Source organism: Gracilinanus agilis, chromosome 6, assembly GCF_016433145.1.
Source record: "Gracilinanus agilis isolate LMUSP501 chromosome 6, AgileGrace, whole genome shotgun sequence".
In the NCBI taxonomy this organism is placed as follows: domain Eukaryota; kingdom Metazoa; phylum Chordata; class Mammalia; order Didelphimorphia; family Didelphidae; genus Gracilinanus; species Gracilinanus agilis.
The window spans coordinates 88878160-88890506 of NC_058135.1; the positions used below are offsets into that span (position 1 = coordinate 88878160).

General features: G+C 35.4%; 1 protein-coding gene across 1 annotated transcript in view; it reads left to right on the plus strand.

The window, feature by feature from the left end:
• GPM6A (glycoprotein M6A) overlaps nucleotides 1-12347 on the plus strand; it is a 160961-nt gene that overhangs the window by 135373 nt on the left and 13241 nt on the right. The window contains exons 6-8 of the mRNA XM_044681668.1: nucleotides 4394-4547; nucleotides 11188-11264; nucleotides 12208-12273. Coding sequence (XP_044537603.1) covers nucleotides 4394-4547; nucleotides 11188-11264; nucleotides 12208-12273 — 297 coding nt within the window. The remainder of the gene's footprint in view (nucleotides 1-4393; nucleotides 4548-11187; nucleotides 11265-12207; nucleotides 12274-12347) is intronic.

The following is a 12347-nucleotide window of genomic DNA, read 5'->3' on the forward strand; positions in this document are numbered from 1 at the left end:
TAAATATTCAACAAAAAATAAAAAAATTATAAGTGGCCTATTATGATGAAGTGGCAGATTAGACAACTTTATTATTTGCCATAATGATAAATGATAAAATATATTATTGGGCACAACTGGGTAGCTCAGTGGATTGAGAGCCAGGCCTAGAGATGGGAGGTCCTAGGTTCAAATCTGGCCTCAGACACTTCCCAGCTGTGTGAACCTGGGCAAGTCACTTGACTCCCATTGCCTACCAGAAGGTAAGGGTTAAAAAAAAAAAATATATATATATATACACACATATGAAATATATATATGTACCTAGTAAGAAATTATATATATATTTTATTATTATATATGGTTTTATATAATTATACTTTTATATATTATATATAAATATATTATATTTTATATATAATTATATGTTATATTAGACATTTTATATATATATATATATATATAATTTCTTACTAGGTGCAATGAAAGCTCTGGCTTTAACTGGATTTGACAACTTTAAAAAGGTGAAATCATTGTTAGTAGTTTAAAAATTACCCAATTAATTAAAAAAATAGGAAGATGGCTTTTATTTTAAAAAAATCTTAGGAGGTGGCTAGGTAGCTCAGTAGACTGAGAGTTATGCTTACAGATGGGAGGTCCTAGGTTAAAATCAGGCCTCAGATACTTCCTAGCTGTATGACCCTGGGCAAGTTATTTAACCCCCATTTTCTAGCCTTTACAACTTTTCTGTGATGGAAACAATACACAGTATTGATTCTAAGATGAAATGTAAGGATTTAAGAAAGAGAGCGACTTCTAGATATGTAGCTCTTATTTACATATAAACACACACAATATTGACGATTTAATTGTCAATGATCACAATAATAACTCTTAAATCCTCCTCCCTTTTTAGATTTCTCATCAATAAAGCAAAGATATAGTATGTCAGAGAATATCTGAAGTCCCTTCTGGTTACAGGCTCTCCTTGACTTAAAATATTCCCCAAATCTTTGAAAGGAAAAACTATATAGTCATATACTGAAATGTAATATAAAACAATGATTCTAACTGTGATATATTTTTGTAAATTTCTATCAGATCAAATGGCTACGTTTCATCACCATTTTTTTGCCTTTACCACTTTCACTGCCATTTTCTTCACTATTCTGCAGTGTCATCTTTAATACTCTTTTTAGATTTGAAAGGCAGCATATTTTGAAGCCATTAATGATAGACTAAAGAATGACACTTTCCCCTATAGTTAATGTCCATTTGCACAAGAGAGCCCCTGATGACGTCTACATTTTTCTGTCTATGAGTAGAGGAGTGTCTTCTCACTAAAAGCTACTCCCAGTTTTGACTTCTAAGGGCTTACTTGAAGGGCCCATGGCTGCATGTAATTTCAGCATAATTCATAATTACTGTTTAAAAATTCATTTTGTATAAGTCTTAACCCCAAAAGATGGATTTTTAATAAAAAAAATATTTGTAACTTCTAGACTCATGTCATGATGAATAACTCACCAGGCAACCAGTGTCAACCTGCTGAGGGAGGTAGAGGATCCTTTTATGAAAATCATCTGTGTGTATCCAAGTTTCTGTAATCTCATTTTAAAGGCTGGTTTCTGTATCTCTAGGAAGAGACTGTAGAATTGGAGGGGAAAAAAATCAAGTTTTGAACCAAATAGGTGCAGGAAAAAGTACAAAATGTATTTTTGAAACAATATGGGTGTTTCCATGGGAGTAATTCATGGATTGGAAAGAGTACTGGATTTTAAATCAAAGGATCTACATAAAATATGTGCTTTGGGCAAGTCACTGATTCTCCTCATCTGTAAAATGATGTGGCTGTACTAGAGGGCCTCCAAGGTTCATTCTGTTACTAAATCCATGATACCAGGATCCTGTGAAGAAGATATGCCCAAAATGGTTTGGCTTTTAAAGATTTACTTTATGCATCTTTAAATCCATTTATTTATTTATTTATCTTAACAAATTTATTCATTTTTATTTTATTTGTTCAATTTACTTTCATTTTCTTATTTAAATTATTACTTAATTTACTTTATTTAATTTAAAGATTGCTCTATTACAAAAATGAATGATGTGAAAATGGTAATACAAGTATAACCCTGTGGGATTGCTTGTCAGCTCTGGGAGGGGAGAGGGAGAGAACATGAATCATGTAACCGTGGGAAAATACTGAAAAATAAATAAAAATAAAATGATAAATGGTACGCCCCAAAATATCACCATATGCATATACACAAACCCACCCAAACATGTGCATATGTGCACACACCTATCACACACACTCATGTATGCACACGTATACATTATATCACGGTGCCTAAAACACAGAAGACATTCAGAACTGTTTATGGACTGATTTCTGTCAGTCACATTCCAAACCTACAAGGAGGCTCCATTTAGCACATGTGTAATCTTTTAAAAATTTCTTATGGCCCACTAAGGGTTTAAGGATATTTGTTGTTCTTGTTCCATTGTTTTATGTCTGATTCTTTATGACCCCCATTTGGAGTCTTCTTGGCAAAGATACTGGAGGGATTTGCCATTTTCTTCTTTGGCTCATTTTAGAGAGAAGAAAATGGAGGCAAACAGGGTGAAGTGACTTGCTCAAGCTCATCAGGTCTGCCTGATTCTGGGCTGGGCACTCTGTCTGCTGAGCCCCCCAGCTGCCTTTTTAGGGCGACACATTCTGTTTAAGTCTTAAGAAAATCTCATCTGAAGAATAAACTAGTTGGTGGCTCCTAGACGAGATTAGTAAATAAGTGGTCAAGAGGACGCAGGTTCAAAATTACTTCTGCTGCTTCTTCTCCATGTGAGTTTTGGTTAATATGGACCTGAACATTTAAAAAATTGACATATGTTTAATATTACTAAGTTTTGCATGATCCCTCCTAAAAAAATCTAAGTACATCAATGCATTTAAATGCTCTAACTATTCGCAGCTTGGAATAATATGGAAGCAATACAGTAGAGTGGGTAGAACATCAGGCGGATATCAGGAAAACCTGGGGTTTGAATTTTGGACTCTGATGTTAACTCATCATATAGATTTAGTCATCTAACTTCAGTGAGTTCGTTTGTTCATCTGCTCAATGGGGAAAATCATATCAATAATGATCAATCTTCAATCTTCATTCAATCAATCAATCTTCAAAATCATCAATAATGATATTTCACAGGTCTCTCTTGAGAGACAAATGAAGTCAGGCTTATAAACCTTTTGCCAACTTTAAGGCACTATATAAATTGTATAGTTAAAAAATCTTGAAGCCTTGGAATCCATCTCCCACAATTCTTTTTCTTTTTTTTTTAATATTTTATTTTTTAGAAAAATTTTCCATGGTTACATGATTCATTTTTTATTTTCCCCTTCACCCCCCACCATAGCCAATGTGCATTACCACTGCCACAATTCTTTTTCATTACCCACAATCCTTTTCCCTTTGTGCAGTTAGCATCTTCACATAATGTTTATAAGTTCCGTAACTCCACCCTTTCTCTCTTTTTCCCCGCGTGTGTCGCTGGGAAAGCTAGCCTTTTACTCTAGCTTTTTATTTTATCAATATTAATAAATCTAGTTAAATAGAATACTTAGAATATTGGATATTAATTTTGATTCTCACAAAATATTAGTTACATAATAACTCGTTTTGCTTTTCTCATACTTCCTTTTTGAAAACCCTTACCTTCCATCTTAGAATCAATACTATGTGTGTGTATTGGTTCTAAGGCAGAGGAGCAATAAGGGCTAGATTCTGCCCAGGGACATCTAGCTAGGAAGTGTCTAAGACCAGATTTGAACTCAGGACCTCCTGTTTCTCGATCTGACTCTCAATATATTGAGCCACGTGGGTGCCCCTACTTTTCTCATACTTTAATGGGAACAGTGTTCAATCATTAAGAGTTTTTCTCTTTCTGTCTTTGTGTTTTTTAGGACTTTGAAAATAATATGAATTTCTTTTTTTATTTTTTTATTTAATTGATTAATTAAGAAAAATTTTCCATGGTTACATGATTCATATTTATTCTCTCTCTTCCTCCCACCTTCCTCCCATAGCCAACACACAATTCCAGTGGGTTTTACATGTGTCATTGATCAGGACCTACTTCCACCTAATATGAATTTCTAAAGGACAGAGAATAGATGGTGGCATTTATCAAAAGGAGCAGTTAATGGGGCATGAGTTAAAATGAGACACCAGGGAGGGGTTAACTTATTCCCTAAATGTCAGAATCCGTGACGGCACCAATTTTCCAGCTTATCCCAGTGCCCTCTATTCTGTGTAACTTGGGTTTGGCTCACGTAAGTCCCTGACACAGAAAATGTGTTTGCTCTTGTCGCTCTAGCATTGACGCTCCCTCTGTTTCTTCTGTGCTGCAGTTCATCATGCTGACATACGTGTTCATGTTGGCCTGGCTTGGAGTCACGGCTTTTACCTCTCTGCCTGTTTACATGTACTTCAATATGTGGACCATCTGCCGTAACACCACATTAATGGAAGGAACCAATCTTTGCTTGGACCTCCGCCAGTTTGGTAAGTAAAATGGCAGATTCCTATTCATTGGCCGTGGCCAGAAAATGGTCTGTGAAGTCGTTAAAGAACAGCACTTAACCAGCTCTCTGTATGAATGCATTCACTGTGGCGTCTCTTGTAAAACTAGTGGGACGATGGAACTCAAGGTGGTCTGGTGGTCGTTCAAGGCTCCTACCACAAAGTTGGGCCAGTTTCCCTTCCAGTGGGTGCTGGCAATACAAAGACAAAAAAGGTCCCTGCCCTCAAGAGCTCATGTTTGGGGTGGGACAGAGGACACAATGGGAGGAATATCCCATGGATACAGACAAGTAAATACAATATAAAGAGGACGAGAGTACTAGCAGTTAGGGAAATCACGTCTTGTTGGAAGTGGCACCCTAAAGGAGCCTTAAAAGAAGCTACAAAGTCCAATTCCAGAGTAAGAAATGCCTAGCCAAGAGCACCAAGGGGCTCGTTTAAGTCTTTTCCTTTCCTTTGCTCCTTTTTTCACTGGTTCTAAGTCTTTTCCTTTATTTTACTCCTTTTTTCACTGGTTCTAAGACTTTTCCTTTGCTTTGCTCCTTTTTTCACTGGTTCTAAGTCTTTTCCTTTCTTTGGCTCCTTTTTTCACTGTTTCTTTTCTCTGCCTGCCCTTTACTCTTCTACCCCTCAAAAGTGGAAAATGTATGCAGCAATAGCCCGAGTATCCACTAAATGAAAAAGAAAAAAAAAAGATTCCCTCTAACTAAAATGGTTCCCCAATGGTTCATCGCAGCATGGTGGCATTAGGTTCTTGAAGGTAATGGTGCTGGAATGCTAGCTTTGGTCACTTCTTCCAAACTGATTATGAATCTGTCATGAGAATCAAGTCCACCTAAGTTCAGGAAAGCTCCTTACATGAGGGCTGCATAAATTTGGAAAACCATTGATATAAATATGGCTGTGATCTCCTTCCAGTATACCTTCTATGCTAAGCTCACTCTCAGAGCACAGTTCAACTGAAGTCCTTGAAAAGAACCCCAAAGTAGAAAAGTAATCTTATTTCAAGTTTTCTGTTTAATAATTATTGCAGTGTCACAGAAAGAATAACTGGATTTTAATACCTATTACTACTAACTATTTTACCTTAGGCAAAACAAAGCCCTTAACTTCTTTGGTTCTCCATTCTGTTATCTATGAAATAAGGAATCAAGACAAAAAATTCCAACTTTGATTCTTAAAAAGATTGTTATGTTCCAAGATCTTGAATCTTACATCATCACCAGGAAAACATCTGTGGCAGAAAAAAATAAGTGTCTGCAACAAATTACAGCTTGGAATCATTAAAAGTACCACACAATTTCTAAAATGCAATCCAGCTTATTCTTTTTCTATTCATTTCTGGATCCAAGTCATCATCTGTCTTCTGTGAATTTCCCAGCTATACATAGGTATGTAATACCTAAGCAGACTAGCCTTTCAGTCATTTGATAGTAGTCATTTTATTCACTTAATTTTTCCCTGCTTGAACTGTTAAAAGTAATTTCTTTCCATTAATCATGACTCTCAATGAAGGGTCTTGTAATGTCCTTAGGGTTGGTGCAAAAAGCATATCATCCACAAACTAGAAAAGTCTGGATCATGTCCACTATCTGGAACTTACATAAAATGTCCTCCCTACCAGTCTTGAATATTTTTCTGTTTTATGTCTCATTTGCTATTTAATAAAAATTAGAAGTTCAGTGAATGGTCATTTGTGGTCCCATTTATCAAGAACTATTGTTAGTAATGAGCTATGTTTTGTTCTTCTGAATCAAAAGTCAGTTAACCATCTAATTTATTAAGTTCTAACTTTATGCCAAGCTCTGTGCTTATCATTGGAAAAACAAGCTCTATACTTATCACTGGAGAAAAAAATAGAAAGAATCCCTGCCCTCAAGGAACTTTTGGGGTGGGGGCTATGATAAAAGTTCAGAATACAACCTGAAGAGAAATGAGACATGGCTAACCTAGACACCCTTCCTGGGAGTCACTGAGAGAAGGAAAAAGAAGGCAGAGTAGGAAGGAAAGGGAGAGAGAGAGAGAGAGATCTTGTTTGCAATAAATAAATAGTGAGATTTTGTTTGCTTTCTACATTTTAGTCTCTGAATTATATTCTTTAATGTTCTTAAATATTGTCAATTTTCTAGTTTATTTCTGAAGGAATGTGGAAATATGTATCAGGGGTGACAAGGGGTGACAGGGGTGACAATTTGAGGCTTAGATAGCTGAAATGACTTACTCAATGTCACCTAACAAGGTAGGTCTAAAACCTGAATTTCCTAATTCCTACTTCATTGCTCCATTCTCTAGTGCATCTATGCAGCATGGGGTCATAGCAAATGCCCTGAAGTTGAAGTCACGAGCAAAACTGGGTTTGAATTCTTACACTAGTACTTTCTTTCTGACTAAATTTAATAAATACTTAGCAATTAGACATTAGTAAGTGTCAAAATTTGAGTAAATACTACTTACTTAATTGTATATGATCTTGACTAGTTAACCCTTCTCAAGCTTCAATTCTTTATATAGCCAGACCTCAGCTTTCACAGGGAAGGATAACAATTCCTAGAAAATAGCCGGAAAATCAAATATGTGAATGTCAATACATTGAGCCTATGGGAAATGGGGAATTAAGTTTATGTAACTACTGGAAATGGTCATCTTTCCTTAGCAATTGCTGAAAACTCACTTTTGTGCATGTAATTCTCCATTATAAAACATTAATTTTGACAATATACACTTTTTCATTCAGCAACCCACAAAATGTAATGCACAAAATAAAACTGGCAACATGCAAAACATTTCTCTTGCTGGTAATTCCCTAGGATTTTGCAATCTTTTGTTCTAACATCTCCATTAAAAAACTAATTGACTTCAGACAAAATTCACTTTTCATAATACAAGATGGCATAATACACAGGACATATGGCAAACACAATACTTAAAAGGAAAACTTAAAATCTGAATCTTACCTTCAACAATGTCAGATTATAATGTGAGGGCATTGTACTATGTAACTATACTTTCTTCCGTGTCCATCCCCTCATACCAAACTTATACCTAATGGACATTCTGGCATGAAATTTACCTTAAACCTTTATTTTCTCAGTAAGTCACCTCATTGACTTTGAATGCTTGGGCTCAGATCCCAAAGGACTTGTATTAACTTTGGGGGTTTAATTGGGACATGAAACTTGAGTTTTAAAGGCAAGCAATGAAAAGAATGCAATGAATGAATGAGACCTTTACAATGCTAGTGAAGCACCTCATAGAATATCAGTCCCTCCACAAAATTGTGCTCATCTTGCCTCCCATTGTTTCTCTACAGAGAATCCCCATTGATGTGTACAGTTGTCAACACATAAGTGAAAATGAGGTGATTAATAAAAATCACATTAATACTTCAGATCACAAAAGTTAAGTGTGTGAATGTTGAGGATTGACAGTATATAAAATGAGAATAAGACAATCTACCTCTTCAAAGGATTACTGTGAAGCTCAAACACAAGGCACTGAAAACTTTAAGGTGATCCTTAGATTTAAAAATAAATAAAGTGTTCCCACTCCCTACCTGTGTTGTCTCTGTACACTTGTTTCAATAGTTTTTGTTAGCCTGAACATCTACACTGAATCCTGAAACAGAGAGGATAGCACTATGGACAGTCCCATTCCTGTTTTATGTCTTCATTAGGATAACCAGATTTTTTTTGGGGGGGGGGTCTCTGCTTTGACTCCAACTTTTCCCTTTCTGTCCCTGGAAAGGGCTCTTAGATCTCATCAGCAGCAGTTTGACAATGAGGGTAACTAATTACTGAGTCCTGAATTCAGGGAACCAAGTCTCCTTTGAGCTCCATTTTTATCTGTATTATGAGCTGGGGTCTTCTGTACAAAGGGACAATCTCTTGTGGACAGACTCATGGCTTTGGATAATTTCGGTGCGCAGACTTGTTCTATTCAGAGGATATCCACTTTGTCTGCAAGGGGGAGAGATGAAGGTATCACCCCACAATCATAGACCCTGGAATCCGAAGGTGTGTTTTAAAGCCCCTCTTCTCACACCAATGCAACTATCAATAATATGTAAATAAGTCTTGATTGATGACACATGTTAAAACCAGTGGAAATGTGCATTGGATATGGGGTGGTGGTGAAGGGGAGGTGAAGAGAAAAGTAAAAACAGGAATCATGTAACCATGGAAAATTTAATTAAAAAGTGAAATAAAATAAAAATAAAGCCCCTCTTCTGTCTCTCACTAGCTGTGAGACCAGGGTCAAGCCAATAAACTTTCTAAGCCTCAGTTTTCTTTGTAAAATGAGAAACTGGACTAGAAAACACTCAAGTCCCTGCCATCTCTAACATTCTTTATCTCTGTATTCTCTCCAGCTGTGGAGACTATAACCCAGTGCCTTAAAGATGCCAATATTAAAAAGATGGATCTTTTCAAAGGAAAGTTCGGCCCCCTTGTAGCATGGTGCAATTATAATGCTCACCACACAAGACTACGGGGAGGAAGGTACTTTCTAACCTTTTGAAGCCTCCATGAAGGCATGGCTGTTTTTCTGTACACACACACACACATCCGTTTTAGTGGCTTGCTGATTCATGAAGACTTGTACTTTCGAGGGAATCATTTGGGATGACTTCTTAATTCCATCTTGGATTCCCTCTGCTGCTCAACACATTTTTGAAAATGTCTCACTTTGCTATCCAGGGGATAGGTGCTGAAAAAATACAAATTTATTTTAATACAGAATAATGAGAACATAATTAGCAAGGAAAGTCTGCAGTTAAAAAAAAAAAGTCAGTCATGCCCAAGCCAGATGAGTCGCCTCTGGGTTCTGCACTGAGCTAAACTGCCACCCATCAGTATGGTAGAGAAAACTGCTCAATAAATGGAAAACCATAGGGTTAGTCTAGAAGCCAAGCCAACAAGGCAAAATGGTGACTAATTACCAGGGCTGCAAAGACAGCCTCTGCCCTCTAATGGGGAAACAACCAGGTACCCACAAGATACCCAGAATAAATTGGAGATCATCTGTTAGGGATGGCACAATGGCAAGAGAGACTGTGAAGGGCTTCTTACAAAGGTAGGACTCAAACCTGAAGGACTTCAAGGGGGAACCAGGAAGTAGAGATCCAGGTGAGTATGCTAGGTGTCAGGAGGAAGAGTTGCTAGAAAAGAATCTAAATAAAATCTAAATAAATCTATTTAATAATTATATAATATGTTATATAATATATATAATAATCAAAATAAATAAATAAAATCTAAATGAATCTATTTAATAATAGGATATAATATAATATAATATATCATAATATAATAATAATCTAAATAAATAAAATCTAAATTAATCTATTTAATAATAGGATATAATATAACATAATAAAATAATCTAAATAAATAAAAAACTAAATGAACCTATTTAATAATAGTATGTAATACATTATATAATATAATCTAATTAAATAAAATCTACAAGAATCTATTTAATAATAGTAACATGTTATATAATATATCATAATATAATAATTAAATAAATAAATCAAAATGAATTTATTTAATAATGGTGTGTAATGCATTATATAATATATCATAATAATCTAAATAAATAAATAAAATCTAAATGAATATTTAATAATAGTATATAATATATTATATACTATATAATAACAATCTAAATAAGTAAATAAACATCTAAATAAAAAAAGAAACTAAATCTTAAAAAAATTAAATGGTAACTACGAAAAAGGGCTGCGACGTGGCTCATTGGCTAGAAAGTCAGGTGTAAATTCAAATCTAGCCTCTGACCCTGGACAAGTCACTTAACCCCCCATTGCCTGGCCTTTGCCACTCTTCTGTTCCGAAACTGATTCCACACACATCAATTCTAAAACAGAAGGTAAGGAGGTTTTAAAAAAAATAATAAAGGCAGTAAAAATCGAACTCCTGTGCTTGCTGAGTTGAGCTGAAATACCATATTATTATTACTAGTATTTTGAACCAAAATTAAGGTTCTGGGTTGATGCTTACATACGCCCGGTGGCCTGTTGTAAGTTACAGCCACCTTTGCCCATTCGATAATATCTTCTTCCCGGGACTTCAGATGCGATTTAAAGAGGAGTCAGGAGCAAAGCTTAGTGGTTGCCCTTCCAGGCAGCAGCTGCTTTCCTTCTCAACAGCTGCTTAAGTGCTCCTTGGGGGAAGAGACTCTAAACCTTCTAGTGGAAGCTTTGTACCAGACAAGCAAATCTGAATTTTGACCTCTGCAGCACAGGGACAGAAACTGTTATGATAAATGCGTTATCGTGTTAATAAACCAAGTGTTTGCACTGGCTGTGAGTTATTTTCCAATATACGAATGCCCTGATGGCTAGAGTCCATCAAATCCAAAGTGAATATTTTTAAAATACTGCTTGAGGGCTCAGTGATCCTGCTTCTTCTTCCATATCAAACTGTTATTCACCGTGATGAAAACTTGTACTCTGATCACTGAAAAGAACATAATGTGGGAAAGTAAAATTGCACGTGTAAAATTAGGGTCACTTGTTAAGGCTATTTCCATAATGCAGTCTTTCCCCTTTAGCTACTACTAGCATTTTTATACTATTATTTCTTACATTTTTCATGTATTGTAGGGATCGTGACAGTTGGAGAGGAGAAGAAGATCTGCACCATGTCTGAAAATTTCCTGAGGATGTGTGAATCTACTGAGGTGAGTGGAGAGATGAAAAATAAAAAGATGCACTATATGCTCAAGGTTTCCCCAAGTGTTTAACAGTTACTGTGTTCACTTCTTTTAACATTTTGTATTCATTATACCCTCTCCTGCATAAGTATGACCCCTCAAAAAAATAAGTTCAAAGCCACACGTCTCTTTTTGTGTTTTAAGTTCATTACATCACCTCTTTATCAGGAGGTGAGTTGTGTGATTATTTTCATTCTTTTGAACTTCTTTTACTTTGTTGTTGAGAGTTCAGAAGTCTTAAATTCGTAGATGCCTAATTTTTTTGTTCACATTTTAATATGTGGTGTGACACACAAAGGAGTTTTGTAAAAGGTACCTATTAATGTAGCATATATTTTTATAGCTGAGGATATTTCAGAGGAACAGAAAAAAGATCTTCTGATATGGAGAATACCTCCATTAATTTTGGAATTTGTAAAAACTCGTTTTTACACAAAAGAGTGAAAAGGAAGCCTATAAAATCACCATTAAAAGACATTATAGTTAAGTCATTATGATGATAATGATAATTATCATCAGTTCCCTTATCCTAATCTTTATAATGCAATTAGGCTAATGTTAAACAATTATAGGATTTTAAAGCATCCAGAATTGACTATGGCCTTTTCAGAGGAAAATAAATGATACAGATGGCTATTTCATTGGGTCATTTGTTTAGCCAGAGAAACGCTAAGTGCAATATTTTTTTTAATTTTTAAAGAAATTTATTATCTACTTAGTGGCAGAAAACATTTAAATAAACAAGTACAAAAAATAAATGTACAAAACCACAAACTCCACATTGTTTACCATTCGTTTGAAAATATGTGAATTGTGAATAATATGCCTATGCTGATACTACCATCCAGTGCTGTTAAGCTCTCTTTTTGTTACCAAGCTTGTTTCATGATTTTTTTGGACCTATTTGCAGCTGAACATGACATTCCACTTGTTTATCGTGGCCCTTGCTGGAGCAGGAGCAGCAGTCATTGCTATGGTGAGTCTTTGTACCTCTTGATTATTCATGTTTAAAACTGTATTTTAGTTCTTGATTCGGTGACCATTCCCCCC